Below are 21504 nucleotides of genomic sequence, written 5' to 3'. Positions count from 1 at the left end.
CAAATAATGCAGAAACTAGGGGTTTACACAGTTTTACCAATTTTTTTGCCAACATACAAAAAACTTTATCTCTTACTTCGAATGCAGAAATAATGATGTGTGCTCGCCTTCAGGTTACCCACCAAGCTCCAGAGCAGACGCACGAACAATGCTCGACGACTACTCCAATGGTTGCGGACAATGGGGGCAGTCTTCTTCGTCTTCGTGATGCTTGGTAGGGGCCAGAGAAACAGAGCGTCACGGTGAGAATGAAGAAGAACAAGTGAGGTTAGAGATCAAAGACAAAGTGTAAAACGTTACACTCTATCCTCAAAATGCAGGCGTTTCATTGCAACACTCTGGAGTTGCCAAACGACGTCGTTTGGATAGGGTGGGCAGCCAAGTCACAGTCCACGTCAGCAGATTTCTAACGGCGACGTCACTCAGTTAACGGAAGGACGAACGTGGTTTAAATTAATTCTTTCGAGGACTAATTTGATTAAAAAAATCATTTGGGGATGAAAATGAAGATCGCGTGATCTTTCAGGGACGAATTTGAGTATTAACCCATAATAAGCAACCATGAACGTGAAACGCAGAAGCTACAAATTTTAGCTTCTCCTGAACGTGCGTTCAGAGGCAGAATCAATTTTATGTTCAGAAAGATAAAAATGGTCAAATATAAAAGTAAAACTTTCAAGAAGTTCAAACATACTTCTCTCCTCTCCAACACATTTGCCAAACACACCCTTAAACTTTAGAGACATAGGCTTTGGGCCCAATAAATTTTCAATTCCTCCTTATGAGTATTTAATATTCAGTTTAAGAATTTTGAAATAAATACTTTTCTACCTTTATGTTAGTTACAGGTTTTCCATAATTTTAGTATAATTAATATTTAAAAGGCAGTATTATTATTATTATTATTATTATTATTATTATTATTATTATTATTATTATTATTATTATTATTATTATTATTATTATTATTATTATTATTATTATTATTATTATTATTATTATTATTTAATTAATATAAAATAATTTTTTATAATATCTATTTAGTTTAGCTTCTTTTTTATTTTTATGATAGATTTCATCTATATTTAAAATATTAATATAAATAAAATATGACAAATATGATCCAAAAATTAAATTATTTAATTTTTGTTATTTTTTAATTATTAAGAGGATGAAAACGAAGGTGAAAATGATTTCAACGCAACAAATCTGCAGTAAATTTTTGCGAATTTTGATTATTGATGACACTTTTATGTTGACATTTTATATTTGGATTTAAGTTTGTACTTTATTTAAAGATCTTAAGACTTTGGTTGATGATATTTCATGTAGTGCTTTAAATTTAGAAAATATTTTAAAGTTTATATTAAATTATAATTATGTTTTAGAGTGTTTATTTATAATTTATTTATTATTTTAATATAAAATGATTTTTTTCGATTGGACTATGGTTGAACCGGTTAAATCACTAAACCAATAAATCAATAATTAGAACGGTTCAATGACCAATCCGATTTTTTAAACCTTGATAAAAAGCATTTTTAAATTTTTGTTTGGTTGATTTTGCTGCACAATAATATAAGATTGTCAATTTCTCATTGTAAATAATTTTATTAGAAACACGAACAGAGACATATTACCAAACAAAACAGAAAAAAGGCATTAGTCAGATTCACCTAATTTTTTTTTAAAAAATAAATCCTTAAAAAATAAAGAATTGTTTCTACAAAATATGAAATATCAAGAAAAAAGAGATCGAAAATACAATGTAAAGATGAAAATTTACATTAGACAATATTAAATCAGAGGAAGTTGAAAAGGATTCGTAATAGAAGCCGCATTTAAAGACGAAGTAACAACATGCTAATTGTATATGTTTTATTAGAAATAATACATCACATCATTCATTGCTTATTATATTACTAAAAAAATTATCAATAAACAGCTGTAAAAAAAAAAGAAGATGAGAAGTATTACGATGGGTAACCGAAGATTATTGGGCTGGACTCGCTGAGTTGGCCCAATCGTCTATGAGGGAAGCCTTCGGGCGGATTCGTGCCTTCAGGGCCTCCGTCCGACTTGTGAATACGAGTGAATGGGGGTGGTACCTGCAAAGACACTCCGATGCCTAAGTCAGCAAGGGCGTGAGCAGGTCTAGAGAGTATTGGGACTTAGAGATACCTGAGGAGTGTCAGTGTATTTATAGTGGTGAGCCAATAACCACCGTTGAAGTAGTTCCACCTTTTAAGGTGGATAACCGTCCCTTTATCTTAGGGAAGTTGGGATATGGCTCCTGGAAGTGGGTTGAGAGATCTTAGGGGCAGTTACTCATTTGAGTGAGTGTTTATCTGCCAGCTAATCTTCGTCCCCGACTTCTTTAGAGCAAGTCGTAGTGAGAACCGACTTCTTTAGGGGAAGGTCGGTGTGGGGTGAGGTTCAATCCTTTGGACTGGGTCTTTTCGTTTGGACCTGGACCTTAGTGTTGGGCCAGGGTATGAACAGTGCCCCTACTCGAGCCCAATTTCTTTTTAAGACTTGGGTTCGAGTATTCTACTCGGGGTCGTAGCCGACTTGTGAGGGATCCGACGTGATTATTCGGAACCGACGTGACTTTTGTGACTTTTGATTTTCATAGTCGCGTCTAATCAAACGTCGCGTCCGTTAGAGGTTCGTGTAGGGATTAATTACCTTGGTAACGGTGCGCTTATTAATGACCGCTTTCCATTTTTACCATTATGCCCCTAACGTGTCTATAAATACTTTCCCTCTCTTTCGTTGTTTCGTTTCTGCGATTTTTCAAAATTTCCTTCTCATCTGTTCGTGGGGAATTCTTCATTTGAAGGCTTTCATCTTCCTCTTCCTTTTTCTCCTCTTATCTTTTATGCAGTGCTTCTGTTTGCATGCTTTTACTTTTTTGGAGAGAGGAGTTATTTTGTAGGTTTCTGTTTTAATTCTATGCCCCCTTATGGACCCTGTTCTTGATCTTTTTCTTTTCCCTTTGTAGGTTTTCGTCAACCTTTAGAAAACAATGTCTTCTGTAGAAATTCTTGCCCAGTGGGTTGACGTCACGGTCCTAGGGGAGGAACCTATGGTCGACACGGATTTTATCACCAACCTCCGCACTCATCATAGACTTTGTACCTCTGATGAGGATGAGCCGAAGTATGAATTGGTAGTCCCGGGTCCGGAAGACCGGGTTTGTTTCGGGAGGGCTTCTGAAGTAGCCCCTCATTTCTTTTATATGTATGAGAGTATGATCACCCGCCTGGGCATTTTTCTCCCCTTTTCTGATTTTGAGGTTGTCGTTCTACGCTACTGCCGAGTTGCTCCTACCCAGCTTCACCCCAACTCCTGGGGTTTTCTGAGAATCTATCAGTTCATTAGCCATGCTTTAGACTTTCTGACGTCCCTGAGGATTTTCTTTTTTCTCTTTCACATGACCAAGCCCTTCAGTGGGCAAAATAATAAGCAACAATGGGTGTCTTTCCGAGCTATACAAGGTCGGAGAATCTTCACCTTTTTTGATGAATCCTTCCATGACTTCAAAAATTATTTTTTCAAAGTTCAAGCTGTAGAGCGTCACCACCCCTTCTTCTTAGATGAGATTTCTTCCCCTCGCTTTCCTCTGTACTGGCTGGAGGCCTCCCCCTGTGAGAAATATGGTTTAGATGATCTGGATGAGGTAAAGGTTGCCATTGTGGGGTTCCTCCGAGAAGTGTGGGGGAGGACCCCATATCTGGATACCAAAAAATTTCTCCAGGGGTCGCCGACCTTTGTCCAGACACAAACTAGGTAGCTTTTATTTATCCACTTTGTTTCCGACTTGTTTTTACCGACTTGTTTTGTTGACTCTTTGGCTACTGACTGTTTTTTACAGAGATGGCGAAGAAGAATTCCAGGGAGTCTTACCAGAGAGTCCAGGAGGCCAAGGCAAGGTCCCGTGCCAGGGTTGGTGGCGCCAGGGTAACTAACGCTCCTCTTCCTTCTCCTCCCCCCTTCCTCACAATTTGGGAACCCCGAACCGACCTATTGTCATTTCTTCTTCAACCTCTTCTCAGCCGTCCCCTCCTCCCCGATCCTCCCCTGAGCCAGAAAAGAAGAAGCGCAAGACCTTGGAGTCTAGCTCTTCTTTTGAAGGTGAGGCTAAGGTGGATGCACCTCAATTTGTCCGGAAATACATCTATCCCCATACCCGCATAGGTATGGATGATGTTTCTATTGGAACCACCTTACTATTCTGGCTCAGGAGAGTATCAGGGCGGCGGGGGTATGCACAAAGTTCCTTGATATGTTTGAGAAGACTCCTCTTAGCTCTCTGAGTTCAACCTAGAGGGTTGAAAAGTTGGAGGGGAGGCTTCTCATGTATCAGGAGCATGAGAGGGCGTTGAAGGAGGAGGTCGCCAAATTGAAGGAGGAAAGGGATGGCCTTCAGGAGAGTGAGCGGAAGTTCCAAGCTCGGTGCAACATGGAGGAGGGCCTGAGGCTGAAGGCGCAGGAGAGTTATGCGAGCTTGTTTGAGGACCTCATATTGGTGAAGAAAGATTTGCTGAAAGCTCGGAGTGACTATACTGAGTTGGAGGACTCTATTGCTGATGGGGCCGAGGAAGCATGGAGGATCTTTAAGAAACAGGTCGGAGTCCTTGCTCCCGACCTGGATCTCTCACCTTTGGATCCGGACAAGGTCGTCATTGACGGGGCTATAGTCTCTCCTCCCTCTCCCCAATATGTCACCGAGTTAGATTTGAAGACTCGGGGGCAGAGGGTAATGGAATCTCCTCCCTGACCAAAGGATGCCCCGAGTTCCTCGAAAGCTCCCAGAACCTCCTCTCCGTCTCCTATGGATACTTCTCTCCCTAGTCCTGATGGTGCTCCGACTACTCTCCCTGATTCTGGTAGTGATCCTCTTTGAAAAAATGATTGTGGCTATATGGGGCCCGGCCTGTGGGTCCCCCCCCTTTTTTTAAACTCTTTTTATGTTGTGGTGGTCTACTGACATTTCTTGGCCTTTTAAGGCCGTAAACAAAATATTTATAGAAATACCCTTTTTTGGATAAGGGTTTAGGTTGACAAAAAATACCCCTTTTTTTGGATAAGGGTTTAAGTTACCTTTCTTTGTCTTGTTGTATGCATGCTTTTCAGATTTTGGTTTTTTAAAAAATCCCTTTGATCTTTTTGAAAACCTTTTCTTGGCTGTTTGTCCTTTTTTGAACCTTTTAACTTTAAGGACTTAGGACAGTCTTTAGGTTTTTCGGTCTCCTTTTGGTATTCCTTATACTCAATTTTTTTTTTATTTATTGAGTTCCTATGACTTAGGTTATTTTTGCGATGCGTTTTTTTTGCTGCTCGGCTTTTCACTTCGACTTATGAGTCGGAATATTTCTGAGTTTTTCACGATCAACTTTTATAACCTCTTTACACCGACTTGTACCTCGTCGTTTTATCCTGACGACCATCTAGGTCGGTTCATGGGATTTTCACGCTTTGTCGAGCTTAAGTCGGCGCGTTTCATAGAAAGAAAAACAATAGTAGGAATTTATAAGAGATATTGTAAAAGATCTTTATTTATTTGGGAAGGTACTTTTGCTGCTACTAAGGGTTTCTGATAGTCCGTTCTCCCTTAGTCTCTACTGTGATGCCTCGTTAAAAACCCTTCTTCAGAAAAAACCCTTTGATTTTTGGGAAAAAATCGTGAAGTTGGGAAAAGAGTACATCAGGGAGTAGAGTTCACATTTAACTATAGTACCTTTTCATGTTACAAGCATGCCACGACCTTGGTAACTCGGTGCTGTTTAGGTCGGTCACCTTATAATACCCTTTTCTTAAGACCTCGCTAACTTTGTATGGTCCTTTCCAATTAGCAGCAAGCTTTCCTTCCCCCGATTTGTTGACTCCAATGTCATTTCTGATCAAGACCAAATCGTTTGGGGTGAAGCTCCTTCGAATGACTTTTTTGTTGTACCTGGTAGTCATCCTTTGTTTCAATGCTGCTTCTCTTATCTGGGCTTGCTCTCGGACTTCGGGGAGCAATTCAAGCTCCTCTTTGTGTCCTTGTACATTTCCGACCTCATTATGGAGGATCACCCTTGGGCTTTGTTCGTTGATTTCTACTAGTATCATGGCTTCTACGCCATAGACAAGTCGGAAGGGTGTTTCTCCTGTGGCGGATTGTGGCATCGTCCGGTAGGCCCATAGCACTTGCGGGAGCTCATCAGCCCAAGCTCCTTTTGCATCTTGTAGTCTTTTCTTTAGTCCCGCCAGTATGATTTTGTTAGCTGCCTCCGCTTGTCCATTTGCTTGTGGATGCTCCACCGAGGTAAACTGGTGTTTTATTTTCATACTGGCTACTAGGCTTCTGAAGGTAGAGTTGGTGAACTGGGTTCCATTATCTATGGTAATGGAATGACGTATCCCATACCTTGTGATGATATTTTTATAGAGGAACCTCCAACTTCTCTGGGCAGTGATAGTGGCCAATGGTTCTGCTTCTATCCACTTTGTGAAGTAGTCTATTCCCACAATTAAGTATTTGACTTGTCCTGGGGCCTGGGGAAAAGGTCCTAACAGATCCATCCCCCCATTTTGCAAAGGGCCATGGAGAAGTTATACTGATTAGCTCCTCGGGGGGAGCCACGTGGAAATTTGTGTGCATCTGGCATGGTTGGCATCTTTTCACAAATTCTGTGGCATCCTTCTGCAAAGTCGGCCAATAGAACCCAGCTCGGATTACTTTTTTTGCTAGCGACCTGGCTCCGAGGTGGTTTCTGCAAATCCCATTATGAACCTCTTCTAGTACTTCAGTTGTCCTTGAGGTCGGTACGCACTTTAGCAATGGTGTTGATATTCCTCTTTTATAGAGGGTGTTTTTCACCAAAGTGTAGTATTGTGCTTCCCTCCGGATTTTCTTGGCCTCTTTTTCCTCTTTAGGGAGGATGTCGAATTTTAGGTATTCGACCAAGGGGTTCATCCATCTGAGGTTTAACCCGGTTACTTCAAGGACTTCCTGCTTGTCCTCTGTTTTCATCACAGAGGGTTCTTGGAGAGTTTCCTGGATCAAGCTTCTATTATTCCCCCTGGTTTGGTATTGGCTAACTTGGAGAGGGCATCTGCTCTGCTATTCAGGTCCCGAGTTATGTGTCTGATCTCGGTTTCTGCAAAACGCCCGAGATGCTCCAGAGTTTTTTCCAAGTATCTTTTCATATTCGGGTCTTTAGCCTGATACTCTTCATTTATTTGGGAGGTCACTACTTGGAAATCGCTAAATATCAGCACCTGGGTTGCACCGACCTCTTCTGCCAGCTTTAATTCTGCAATCAGGGCTTCATATTCTGCCTGATTGTTGGAAGTTGGAAATTCAAATTTGAGGGAGACTTCTATATTTGTTCCCCCTTCATTGGCTAGTATTATGCCTGCACCGCTTCCTGTTTTGTTTGAGGATCCATCTACGTATTGTTCCTATTTAGTCAGCTTTTCCTCTTGATCTCCTGCATATTCCGCTATAAAGTCGGTGAGGCATTGGGCTTTTACCGCTGTCCGAGTTTCGTACTTTAAGTCGAACTCGGAGAGCTCTATCGCCCACTGAACCATTCTCCCTACAACATCCGTCTTTTGGAGGATTTGCTTCATGGGTTGGTTCGTTTGGATTCTTATTGTGTGGGCCTGGAAGTAGGGTCGTAACCTCCGCGAGGCTATTACTAAGGAGTACGCAAACTTCTCTAGTTTGTGGTACATTAGTTCGGGACCCTGTAGAACTTTGCTGGTGAAGTATACTAGATGCTGTCCAACCTCATCCTCTCGTATTAGGGCCGATGCGATAGCTTTGTCCGCTACAGATAAATATAGGACAAGCTCTTCCCCTACTATAGGTCGGGTGAGGATTGGAGGTTGGCTCAAGAACTTTTTGAACTCTTAGAACGCTTCTTCGCATTCTGGAGTCCACTCGAATTGGCATCCTTTTCTTAGCAGAGAGAACAGTGGAAGGGACCTTAATGCTGACCTTGCCAAGAACCTGGAAAGGGCTGCGAGTCGGCCATTTAGTTGTTGGACTTCTCTTAAGCAAGTCGGGCTTTTCATTTCTAGGATAGCCTTGCACTTGTCAGGATTTGCCTTGATCCCTCTTTGGGTTAGCATAAATCCTAGGAATTTTCCAGCCTCCACCGCGAAGGTGCATTTTGCGGGATTTAGTCTCATCCCATGCGCCCTTATGGTGTTGAAAACTTGCGTGAGGTCCGTAAAAAGGTCGGCCTCTTCCCGGGTTTTTACCAGCATGTCGTCTACATAGATCTCCATTAAGTGCCCGAGGTGGGGAGCGAACACCTTGTTCATCAGCCTTTGGTACGTGGCCCCTGCGTTTTTTAATCCAAAAGGCATGACCATGTAACAATAATTTGCTCTAGGTGTGATGAACGATGTCTTTTCCTGGTCTGGCTTGTACATCGGGATCTGGTTATATCCCGAGTAGGCATCCATAAACGACAAGTATTGGTACCTGAGCTAGAGTCCACTAGAGTATCAATGCTTGGGAGCGGATATGGGTCCTTAGGACATGCCTTATTCAGGTCGGTGTAGTCGACGCACATCCTCCACTTGCCGTTTTGTTTCTTGACTAGCACTACATTTGCTAGCCATGTTGGATACTTAACTTCTCTGATGAAGCCGGCCTCTAGGAGTGCTTGTACCTGCTCTTCCACCGCTTGAGCTCGTTCTGGGCCGAGCTTACGCCTTCGCTGCTGTACAGGTCGAGACCCTGGGTGGACAGAGAGCCTGTGGGACATGAGCTCGGGGTCTATCCTTGGCATGTCGGAAGCTTTCCAGGCGAAGAGGTCAGAATTTTCTTTTAGGAGCTTTGTCAACTTTTGTTTTAAGCTTTCCTCCAGGTTGGCTCCTATGTTGGTATTTTTTCCTTCCTCTTCATCGACCTATATTTCTTCAGTTTTTCCTCCTGGTTGTGAGCACAGCTCTTCTTTGGTTCTTGTGCCACCGAGCTCTATGGTGTGGACTTCCTTGCCTTTCCCTCTCAGGTTCAGGCTTTCATTGTAGCATTTTCTTGCCAGCTTCTGATCTCCTCGCACTGTTGCTATCCCCGCAAATGTCAGGAATTTCATGCAAAGGTGAGGGGTAGACACCACCGCTCCGAGTCGATTTAGGGTAGCTCTGCCAATCAAGGCATTATATGCTGACCCCACGTCGAGGACTATGAAGTCTATGCTAAGAGTTTTGGACTTTTCCCCCTTTCCGAAGGTCGTGTGGAGGGGTAGAAATTCCAGTGGTTTTATTGGCGTGTCGCCTAATCCATATAAGGTGTCGGGGTAGGCTCTTAACTCCTTTTCATCTAGCCCTAGCTTGTCGAACGTGGGCTTGAAAAGGATATCTGCCGAACTCCCTTGGCCTACTAGAGTTCTGTGGAGGTGGGCGTTGGCTAGGATCATGGTTATCACCACTGGATCATCATGTCCAGGGATTATTCCTTGCCCATCCTCCTTTGTGAATGAGATTGTGGGGAGGTCGGGTGACTCACTCCCGACCTGGTAAACTCGCTTGAGGTGTCTTTTGCGAGAGGACTTGGTGAGTCCTCCACCCGCGAATCCTCCTGAGATCATATGTATATGTCTCTCGGGAGTTTGTGGTGGTGGGTCTCTCCTGTCCTCGTCCTCTCGCTTTCTCTTCCCGTGATTGTCCGACCTTTCCATGAGATATCTATCAAGCCGACCTTCTCTGGCCAGCTTTTCTATCACATTTTTAAGGTCGTAGCAATCATTTGTTGAATGACCATAGATCTTATGGTACTCACAGTAATCGCCGCGACTTCCCCCCTTTTTATTCTTAATGGGCCTGGGAGGTGGCAGCCTTTCAGTGTTGCAGATCTCTCTGTATACATCCACCATGGAAACCTTTAGAGGAGTATAAGAGTGATATTTCCTTGGCCTGTCGAGACCGAGTTCTTCTTTCTTCTTGGGCTCTCTTTCCTTCTCTTTTGCAGAGTGGGAATGCCCAGGTTGCCAACTCGGCTCTCGTAGTCTGGTATTTTCCTCCATGTTGATGTACTTTTCTGCTCTTTCCTGTACATCGCTCAGGGAGGTGGGGTGCCTTTTTGATATGGACTGTGAGAAGTGACCTTCTCTAAGTCCATTCACTAACCCCATGATGACAACTTCGGTGGGCAGGTCCTGAATCTCTAAACATGCTTTATTGAACCTTTCCATATAGTCCCGCAAATGTTCTCCGACCTCCTGCTTTATTTCCAGGAGGCTCGGTGCATGTTTTACTTTATCCTTTTGGATGGAGAACCTCATCAAGAATTTTCTCGAGAGGTCTTCAAAGCTGGTGACCGACCTCGGTGGGAGGCTGTCGAACCACTTCATCGCCGCTTTTGACAAGGTAGTCGGAAAGGCTTTGCAGCGAGTTGCATCAGAAGCATCAGCTAGATACATCCGACTTTTGAAATTTCTTAATTGATGCTTCGGATCAGTGGTTCCGTCATAGAGGTTCATATTAGGGCTTTTGAAGTTTCTTGGAACTTTTGCCCTCATGATGTCCTCACTAAACGGATTTTCTCCTCCCAGGGGCGACTCTTCTCGGTCGCCATGGGAGTTCCGACTTTTCAGAGAAGATTCTAGTCTTAAGAGTTTCTCCTCTAATTCTTTTCGTCGCTCTATCTCTTCCCTGAGATTTCGCTCCGCCTCTCGTTGTCTTTCTAACTCCTGTTCCAACTGTTCCAAACGATCTTGGTGGCCATGGACCAACCCCATTAGCTCGGTTGCGTGGGGTGGCCGTTCCTTTCTTGACTCTCGTCCATCCGAGGAGTTTACCTTTAGATTTTTAAACCCAGAGGTGCCTTCTCGATGTTGATCGCTGGCCTCCTGGTGAGGAGTTGGGTTCGCATCGTTGTTTCCGGTGTCCAGGTTTTCCTGCTCGGAATCGGACGCCGTATGACCATCTTCCGGTGATTTGTCCGCCATTACTGGTTGATCTCTCGGGTCCCCGGCAACGGCGCCAATGTTACGATGGGTAACCGGAGATTATTGGGCTGGACTCGCTGGGTTGGCCCAATCGTCTATGAGGGAAGCCTTCGGGCGGATTCGCGTCTTTAGGGCCTCCATCTGACTTGTGAATACGAGTAAATGGGGGTGGTACCTGCAAAGACACTCTGATGCCTAAGTCAGCAAGGGCGTGAGCAGATCTAGAGAGTATTGGGACTTAGAGATACCTGAGGAGTGTCAGTGTATTTATAGTGGTGAGCCAATAACCACCGTTGAAGTAGTTCCACTTTTTAAGGTGGATAACCGTCCCTTTATCTTAGGGAAGTTGGGATATGGTTCCTAGAAGTGGGTTGAGAGATCTTAGGGGCAGTTACTCATTTGAGTGAGTGTTTATCTGCCAGCTAATCTTCGTCATCGACTTCTTTAGAGTAAGTCGTAGTGAGAACCGACTTCTTTAGGGAAAGGTCGGTGTGGAATGAGGCTCAATCCTTTGGACTGGGTCTTTTCGTTTGGATCTGGACCTTAGTGTTGAAACAGAGTATGAACAAGAAGCAATAAGAAAAACTAAACTAACCGTAGTAACAACATGATCTTCGACAAATTCAATCAATTTGATAATAGATTTATGCATAAAACTTTATAAACATTATACGCAATGTATATTGAATCATTTTCAACAAATTACGGATTAATCATGAATATTAACTTTTTCCAATTAATTTGGACAAAAAAGGGGATCCATCCAAATAAAAATGATTACTCTGTTAAAAGAAGAATAACAAAATCAATTTATACAATAAAATTATTTTACAATAACAATGAAATGGAATAAAATATATTATATTCTTCACAATCATTTTTCTACTCAATTGCTATTAAGCATCTTTGATTTGAGTTTTAAATTTGATGTAAATAAATTCTTAATAATAAATTGATTTGGTCTAGAAGATATTTGTTAAGAAACTAACCATAGTTGTCCAAGTCAATTGTTGATGTAGAATTAAGAAAAATAGTAATACATATATATTGGTCCTATAGAAAATGTTCATTATACATTTATACTCCTATCCAAATAATAATGTTTCAAATATTACATTATAACAGTACTCATAATTTTGATAACCTTTTTAAGTACTAATTTAAATTATCAATAATAACCTCATGTGATGAGCCAATAAATTTAATTGATACATTAAAAATATTAAAATTTGAATCAAAAATCTTATAGATATTCAAACTCTATTTTTTATGGTTTACTCTGTTTATAAGGACATAGAATGTTCAATAATAATAATAATAATAATAATAATAATAATAATAAATAAGTTTTTTAAAATTTATATATAATTAAATAAAATGTTATTAAATAATAATTTAATCAAATATAATAAATTATCAAACTATTTAACATCGCAAAAAGACAACATACATAATTGGACATGAGTTTTCAATTTTCTTTTTCGCTGAAGGCAAAAGGGCCTCAACCCAGGCCTAAGAATGGAAACAAACACCACTCCGCTCCATGACTGGAAAAAACCACCACACCGTTTGAAGCCTCGCAATTAGTGACCAAAACAAAAAAAAAAAAGCTTGGCAATCTTTCTCCGATTGCTAGCCTTGAGACTTGAGAGGTATTCGTCAATTCGATGAGTGAGATGATGGTTCTATCTTCTGTCGAACTCATTGCATGCCCTAAGCTTTCTTCCAATATTCTCAATTAGCCACAATGATGATCAATACTTGTCAAATCCAAATTACCAAATATATCTGCACTGAATTTCGATACGTCTTAGCTATAACTACGTCGTTTACTTATCCCTTCTCTTCCCCTCTTTTACTAGTGCAAACCTAATCCCCCTCCGGCGACTTTTTCTCATAGTTATCAAATCCGACTCTATCTGACTGGTTCGACCGAAAATTCGGTCATCTGACCGAACCCAAATCACTCGTTGAACTGTCCATGCCACAGATCCAGTTGAACCCGGTTCGATCCGGTGGTTTTATGCGAACCTAGTGAACGGGCCGGTTAATCCAATTCGGTCCGGGTCAAGTTATTAATTTTTTTAATTTCTTTTTTCTGAAACGGCGTGTTTCAGACCCACCACCCCCCACCCCCTCTTTGAATAACCCTAACTCCCTAAGCCTCGTCTCTGGGTGGAACCACCCCCTCCCCAGCCAACCTCGTGCCCTCGTCTCTCTGTCTCTGCTCTCTCGAGGCAGTGGGCAGCCCATCGCCCTCACCTCGTCTCTCTCTCGAGCTCGGCGCCGGCAGCCCCTCACCCTCACCTCGTCTCTCCCCTCGTCGTAAGTTTGTCACTCACTCGGCGTCGTCAGTTCGTCACTCTCTGTCTCTGGATCTCTCACCTCGTTGCTCTCTGGTCTCTCACTGTGAGTCCGTGACCCTGCGTTCGCTTCGTCAGAACCAGTGAAGCAGCATCTGCTCCCTCGGGTGGTGGTGGCGGTCGTCGTCTTCTCAACCAGGTGAGATCAAGTTTTCGACCCTGTTCTTTCTCTAGTTCAATGTTGATTTCGGTGAACCTGATGGTTGTTGAATGTGGTTGTTGCTGTTTTACTTAGTTTTTAGAGTTGTTGCTGTTATTTCTCTGGTTCGATGCTAATTTTGGTGAACCTGAGCAAATTTTAGAGTTGTTGCTGTTCTTTCTGTTTGTTGAATGTTGGTTTTTTAGAGTTGTTGTTGCTGTTCTTTCTCTGATTCGATGCTAATTTTGCTGAACCTGAGCAAATTTTAGAGGAGTTGTTGTTCTTTCTGTTTGTTGAATGTTGGTTTTTTAGAGTTGTTGTTGCTGTTCTTTCTCTGATTCGATGCTAATTTTGCTGAACCTGAGCAAATTTTAGAGTTGTTGCTGTTCTTTCTGTTTGTTGAATGTTGGTTTTTTAGAGTTGTTGTTGCTGTTCTTTCTTTGATTCGATGCTAATTTTGCTGAACCTGAGCAAATTTTAGAGGAGTTGTTGTTCTTTCTGTTTGTTGAATGTTGGTTTTTTAGAGTTGTTGTTGCTGTTCTTTCTCTGATTCGATGCTAATTTTGCTGAACCTGAGCAAATTTTAGAGTTGTTGCCGTTCTTTCTATTTGTTGAATGTTGGTTTTTTACAGTTGTTGTTGCTGTTCTTTCTATTTGTTGAATGTTGGTTTTTTAGAGTTGTTGTTGCTGTTCTTTCTGTTCTTTCTCTGGTTTGATGTAAATTTTAGTTAGAATTATTGTTGAATCTGGCAGTTGCTGCTGTTGTATGGTTTTTTAGAGTTGTTGAACCTGAGAAAAATTTAGTGAACTTCGGTTGAATAGTTAAATTTGTTGTTGATTATTATTAGTAAACTTTGGTGGTTGTTGATTATCATTAGTTGTTGCTGTGTTTCTTTGGCTTGAATGGAAAGGCTTTCCAACTAGCCATTGTACCTGAGATTGCAAGAAGTCCTTCCTCTTCTTTGGAGCTTGTTCTTGGTCCCCATGGAAATGGGGTGACAAAGAGAAGCTTGCTTCTCCAATGGATCATTGCTCGACTTGATGGGTAACTTCTACTGGTTTGCCGGAGAAGCTCTTGTTTTTCTTTCAGGAGTTGGTTGGTGGCATGGACACTTAGCCCTTTCTTATTTTTAGTATTTGTAAATATCATAGAGTTTATAATAATAGAGGGAAGACTGATCCTCTGCTTGGGGTCATTGTAAACAAATTGTGGATTTACCGATTGTGTTATTTTTCACTTGTCTTTGTTGATTTAAATTAAAAAAGTATTTTGTACTAGAGACTAATATATTATCTTTTTTTTTAGATCATTAGTTATGTTTAAAAATTAATATTGAATTATTAATGTTTGTAAAGATTTATATTTTAATTTTTAAGACATTATTTTAATTTTATTCATATAATTTTATTTTTTTTAGTTATGACCGGGATAACTGGGTGAATCAGTGACCCACCAGTTGAACTAGTGACCCGGTCATATGACCGGGTTGATTACCGGTTCGATTCTGATAACTATGCTTTTTCTTCTCTTCCAATCCCAATACTGAACACCGATAGTAAGTATTTAATTGTTCTTGAACTATTTTTTTCCTGTTATATTTCCTGCAATTTCTTTGTTGTTGCTTAGCGTTTGTTGTGCTGACGTTGTTGTAATTGTTTGTTCTTAGTGTTTTATTAACCACTGAGTTTATAATTACTAATTAGATTGAGAATTTTAAGAGTTATATTGCTAATTAAGTGATTCTTATGTAATATGTGCTACTTTTCTTACAACATTTTTATTTTGTTTTGTAAAAAAAAATTTCTTAGATGTATGTGCAGGCTGTTGTGAAGATAAAGTCAATGCGGTTTTAATGCTTTTGATTCTATGATATTATTTCCTTGTTATTGGTTGCAAGTTTGCAGGAATCTTATTTTTCTTTATTATCTATTTATTTAAAATGGAAAATGTTCAATTGTGAAGTAGAGTCTTAGGCTCTTAGCTTAACACATATCATATTCGTATTTGATTTTTTTCCCCCCTTGCAGAATGGAAGAGAAAGGGAATGAGCAAGGATCAAATGTTTCAGCGGTAGGGGTATTTGAGATACCAGGAGAGCCTGCTATCGTAATCAATGGTGTGCCTGAAATAACCCCCAGTGACAAAACTGATTCTGTGCATAATGCTTCAGGCGGCACCGTTGAAGAAGCATACACCCCTTTGGATTTGGGTGAATGGTTCGAAGGGAGGGAGGTTCGAAAGTGGTTCATGGGAAGGTACTACTCAGGTACGGTAATGGAGTTTGACAAACAAACTGGGTGGTACAGGGTTCTCTACGAAGATGGTGACTCGGAAGATCTTGATTGGCATGAGCTGGAAGAGGTACTTGTTCCTTTGGATGTTACGACGACGCTTAAGGCACTGGCACAGAGAGTTGTCAAGAAAGGCAAGAAATATGCTCATAAGTCTGGGAAAACTGCCAAAATCAAAAGAAGGGCAACAAAAGGAAAGTAAGTAGACTCTGGCTCTAGTTGAAAATTTGGAGATTTGTAATATCATTTGCAATTTGTATAGCATCTAACATCAGTGCTAGTGCTTGAGAAAAATTAGCCGATTCTAAAACTGCTCTGCTAGAAGAGAGATTAGGAAATCAGAGCTGGTGGAAATTGTTAGAGGAGTAAGGATTTTTTATTGTTTTGTAGTTAGGGAAATTGTTAGAAATGGTGATTGAAATGAATGTGTTTCTCATGCTTCCGTTTTGATTAGTTGAAGAGAAGTTGCTGTCTGGGATGAAAATTCATAATTTTTTTTTGTTAGATGATACCATAATCAGGTAAGGAAATTGACATTTCTTTCATGAAAAATTCTAAATGGTAAAGATGAAACCGCTTTACGAATTCATGAGTCTCATTCCAGTTTTTTGTGTTTTTGCACTTAACCTTTGCTGCATATGAGAGGGTATGGAAGTATGTTTCAACCCGGGTTTATTGAAATACTAGCATGTGGACGGCGTAGTTTCAATGTTTTCTCAAAATTTTCAAATAAAAAATATCAGAATATAGTCAAAACATCTTGTATAATATGTTATATTAATATTCAAATAACAAAAAAGTTAGACTATGTTAAAGTAGAATTAGCTAAAGCTAATTCCATTATTGTTGTATAACAATCATTCAGCATGTTAATTAATAGGTGCACACTACAATACAAATCTAAATTTACAGAGATTCCTGTAGAGCAGCTTTCTTTGCGACACGTATGTTTTGTCTTTATGTTGGGAGAGCAGCTTGTCTTTATGTTGGGAGAGCAGCTTGACACGCAGCGCTGGCCCAGGAAATTGATGGCTTGGCTAGGCCTTGAATCCCTCTGTTTTCTTTCTTACATTATGTTTGGATGTTTGATAGAAAATGAGGAAATTGATGGCTTGGCTAGGCCTTGAATCCCTCTGTTTTCTTTCTTACATTATGTTTGGATGTTTGATAGAAAATGAGAGAAAAAAAAATGAATGGAAAGAAAATAAAAGGAAAGAAAATGAGAAAAAAAGTGAAGTTCTTTATATGTTATTTGGATGAAGAGAATGAAAAAAAAGAAAATAAAAAGAAAATATGGATGAAGAAAAAATTATTTTATTACCCTTACATATATTAAGAAAATAGTGAGTTAAGAATTTTGCTTTTTATTGTTAGAAGAGTAAATATGGAATTAATATTCTTTGGTTTTCTCTCTTTAGTTTTCTTCTCAGCATTGAGAGGAAAAAAATTATATGGGTTACATGCCAGTTTTTTGGTTTTTCATCCATTTTTTCTTCTGTTTCAAACGAATAAAAAATGGGCTTTTTCACATATTTTCTTTTCTTTCATTTTCCTTTTTTTAAAAATCATTTAAACCAAACAATGTGTTAACGCAGGGAAACAGGGTACAAAAAAGGGATTCGAACCTGCAAACAGTGGAACAAGATTTTTTTTTTTTTTTTTATAGTGTAACCTAAAATTCAAAGGAAAATATTTGTTGATTATTCCAGTTTTCAAGAAAAACTAGAAAGTAGAAATAGATAAAACACTACACATTTTAACATTTGAACCAAATAAGTATGTTAAAAAGCTTGGTCTTGCATATGATATCTTGTGTGATCATATGTAATTTTGAATATTTTTTTGGTTTAATTACTTTGTTGGTCCTATAGTTTTGCGAAATTTTCAATTAGGTCCCTATACTTTTTTTCCTTTTAATTGGAGCCCTATACGTTATTTTTTGTTTCAATTTAGTCTCTACCGTGACAAAAACGTCTAAAATAACAGAATATTCCCTTAAAAAAACGAATATTCTCTCTTTTAGAATAACAAAACACTCTTATATTTTTTAAAATTCCAAAAAAACCCTTCTCACTTCCACACTCACATATCCTTAGCCCTAACCTCTTCATGGAGCTCTCTCTGGATTCCGCTGTTCGCAATTTATATATAAACCCGAACAATAGGGGCGCGTGAGCTCCACCTCCTCAACGGTCTCACTCTGACACACTCTCCCTCCCTTCGCTTCCTTCTGCAACCTCTCTTTGCGGTTCTTCCCTCACCACACCACTACTCTCTCCTCTTTCTTCTTCTTCTTTTTTCTGTTTCTGTTCACAGTAATAGAGTTTTAGGGTTCATCTTCTTCCCGCACATTTCAATGCCGGAGAAGTCCTGGAAGGTACCTTTCACGGAACAAGACTCAGCAAAGCTCCTAGAAAGGTATTATTATTTATTTCTTTATTTTGATTATTTTATTTTATATTGTTATTTTAGTGATTTTTGCGGTGAAGTTTGAGCATGATTGGGGATTTTCTTCATCTGTTTTTATCTAGCAGGTATGATGCAACAACGGTGTTAACTTTGCTTCAGAAACTTGCGCACTATCCTCACGCGAAGATCGATTGGAATGAGTTGGTGAAGAATACATCAACTGGCATTTCCACCGCCAGAGAATATCAGATGGTGTGGCGCCACTTGGCCTACTGTCATGCCCCTGAAAATCTTGAAGATGGTGCTCAACCTCTGATTTGTGATTTTAGTTATATTATTTAATTATAAAAAGAAAAAAATTTCTTGGGGTCATAAGATGAAATAATAAAGTACATTCACTAATAGTGATCAAGGTGTAACTATGGCAGTGGTTATAGTTGAATTTGTCAGGGATATGAATCTATAGTTACCACTTGCAGGAAATAAAAACTTGTCAATGCTTGTGCACATCATGCTATTTCAGGCCTTCAGGGCCATATATCTTGTTTATGGAGACTATCTAAAATCATGGTATACCAAAGGCCCTAAAGGAAAAAGAAACATTGATGCTCTTCTGCTTGAATCTTAGCTTCTTGTGTTTTCTCCTTAGCCTTGTGTTTTATTGAATGTAGCAGGTCTATTCAAGTTGATTTTTGAATTGAATATAACATGATATAGCAGTTCTAATCTGATTAATCCTTGAATATCATCTTTGACTTTAAAATGGGTCTTTAAAGACCATTTTGAAGTATATTTGCTATCAGATAATTTGGTTGAAAATTTTGAAGTATAATTTGCTTTCAGATAATTTAGCAGTACACACAATGAAAGATGTGGTTGAAAATTTGGAGAAAGCACGGTTAATGTTTGCGATCTTTACTCCTATCTGGTTTGCATTGTGATGCATGCATGATTTGATTACAATGTTCACTTTGATAAGGCATTGTTAGATTATTGTTTCTAGGTTCATGAATTATGACTATGAATTTAAGTTTATTATTTGATTTACTAAATTGGTGATTTTTATACAGGTATGGGAAAAGTGAGGTTCAGGATGGTTGCATATATTTACTGATGAACTGAAGTCTGCTCTCTCTGCTCTCAGAATTCTTCTCGGCTCAAAACCGTCTATTATCAATGTTATTATTGATCTCTATGCTAGTTTAGGGAGTAGGAAGCTGCAACACAAGAACTGATTTTCAGATTTTAAATTTCAATAACACAAATTACAAAGCCTTGTGGTTTTTTATTGTGTACCATGATATGATAAAGACACAAATTATATTCTATGAATCCACACAAATGTAAAATGTTACATTATCATAATGAATACTTGAAGGATGAAAACTGAATTTTATATATGCTTATTACTATTATTTCTATTTCATTTTATCCATTCTTTTTTTTAGGTTTTTAAGATAAAGTATTTTGAAAGTCAAAAAAAAGAAAAGAAAAGGTATTTTTGGTACAATTTGTATATAAATAAGCAAAAAAATGATAGTGACAAAATAAAATGGATTATAAGAATACTTTTCATGTCTTAGAATCATTGAATAGGGATTATAGGAATATCTTTCATTGAATATTTATAGTTTTATCGAATTTTCAATTAAGTCCTTATATTTTTTTTTCTTTTCAATTAGGTCACTAAGGGTATAAAAGTAATTTTACAATTCACTAACATTTTTTTGACGTTTAACGTTAATAGGGACTAAATTGAAAAAAAATAACGTATAGGGACCCAATTAAAAGGAAAAAAAATATAGGGACCTAATTGAAAATTTCGCGAAACTATAGAGACCAACAGAGTAATTAAACCTATTTTTTTCTGTCAAGATTTTTGTTTTTGTTTTTAATTATTATACTTTTATTTAAAAATAAAAAAATCACTTTATTTTAAGCAAGTAACATGTTTTTAAAAAGTCAAATTCAAAAAGGTTTTAATAAAGAGAAAATGATGCTTTTCTCTTGTAAGATATTTAAATGATAAAAAATATTATTTGTATACTAAAATCAGCTACTAAAATTAATCACTATATATTTATATATAAATATATGTATTATTTAACTTATTTTTAATGTGTATTTTGTATTTTAATATATATTTTATGTTGATAGCTGATTTTAATATACACTTAACATGATTGTTAAATGATAATTCTTTTCTTAATTATAAAAATTAAATAACATTTATTTTAGTCCATTCGATTAAAATTCATTTTTATACCTAACATTTATATGATTAATAAAAATTTCAAATAAGAAGATTAACTATCCAATTTTATTTAACTTTTTTTAATCACTTTGAACTTTTTACGAATTATAAAAAATATAATTCAAAATGCACTATATTAGTTATAATTTTCAATTATAAATATTTACCACCTTCAAGAATTATTAATACTAAAGTAACTATTCAACTATTTAAAAATAAAACCCTAATTTATTATGCCAAAATAAAATCAAATACTCAAATTATCCCAAAAAATTTTATTATCTTCATGATAAATATTTAACTACTAATTCAGTGCCAAATAAATGAAATTATGTATTTAAATACCACTTAAAACATTAATTTTTGTATTTTTATCTGTAAATATATATATATATAAAATTTTAATTAACTTTATTTTTTCTACTATTAATTATTTGCATAAATCTTCTTTTATTATAAATTTTATTTTAGCTGTAACAAAAAAGAATTGTGTCATGCGTATTTAACTAAAAACATTAAAATTAATTTTTTTAATTTTAAAAATAAAAATGATTTTTTTTGGATTGATCTTTCAAGCAAAACAATTTTTTTTTTTTTAAAAAAACATCTTCAAATTAGCTACATAATATACAATGTTAAGGTACCTTGATTCTAGTATAAGAAGTTCAATTCCATGTTTTTTATTGGTTTACAGCAGCATTTTCTTACTATTGGTTATATTTAAATTTCACTCTTATTATTCCAACAAAATTGGTGAACTTGCAGAGATTCTATTGAAGTTCAGGTGAACTTTATGGAAACTAACGATTTTGTTGCAGAATTTATTTAATTCACATTTTTTAAACTGTAAATTATAAAATTTTTAATTTAAATTTTAAGTATATGTATTTTAAATTATTCATTTAATTTAATTTGATGAAAATAAACGTAATTGTGTTATTATAATAATATAACTATAATAATACAACTACATTTATTTTATTTATATTAGCCATACTCATTTTTAATTGATTTGCCGATATATCTCTAAGCACAATGGAATTCCTTTTCTTTTTTTTTTTTCACCTTTTTCTGAATTTTAGGAATAATGAA

The 21504-nt window shown here is 37.8% G+C and overlaps 1 protein-coding gene and 1 long non-coding RNA gene across 4 annotated transcripts; both read left to right on the top strand.

The window, feature by feature from the left end:
- Positions 1–12624: 12624 nt before the first annotated feature.
- LOC107648694 (dirigent protein 17) lies at positions 12625–16220 on the top strand. 2 transcript variants are annotated; one of them, XM_016352511.3, is made up of 3 exons: positions 12625–13457; positions 14876–15013; positions 15486–16220. In XM_016352511.3, the coding sequence occupies exon 3, from the start codon at positions 15487–15489 to the stop codon at positions 15949–15951; it is 465 nt and encodes a 154-aa protein (XP_016207997.1). In that variant the 5' UTR covers positions 12625–13457; positions 14876–15013; position 15486; the 3' UTR covers positions 15952–16220. The 2 variants fall into 2 exon arrangements, with proteins under 2 accessions (XP_016207997.1, XP_016207996.1); XM_016352510.3 differs by lacking the exon at positions 14876–15013 and having other exon boundaries at positions 13319–13457.
- Positions 16221–17816: 1596 nt separating this feature from the next.
- Positions 17817–19556, top strand: LOC148555056 (uncharacterized). 2 transcript variants are annotated; one of them, XR_015885876.1, is made up of 3 exons: positions 17817–18167; positions 18284–18459; positions 19229–19556. It is a non-coding gene; the product is annotated as an uncharacterized LOC148555056 (long non-coding RNA). The 2 variants fall into 2 exon arrangements; XR_015885875.1 differs by having other exon boundaries at positions 17820–18167; positions 18281–18459.
- The last annotated feature ends 1948 nt before the right edge of the window (positions 19557–21504 follow it).

The sequence above is a fragment of the Arachis ipaensis genome, chromosome B6, assembly GCF_059453495.1.
Source record: "Arachis ipaensis isolate K30076 ecotype BB chromosome B6, ASM5945349v1, whole genome shotgun sequence".
In the NCBI taxonomy this organism is placed as follows: domain Eukaryota; kingdom Viridiplantae; phylum Streptophyta; class Magnoliopsida; order Fabales; family Fabaceae; genus Arachis; species Arachis ipaensis.
Note: the sequence above shows the minus strand (reverse complement) of the source record. Positions and strands in the feature narration are given on the sequence as shown.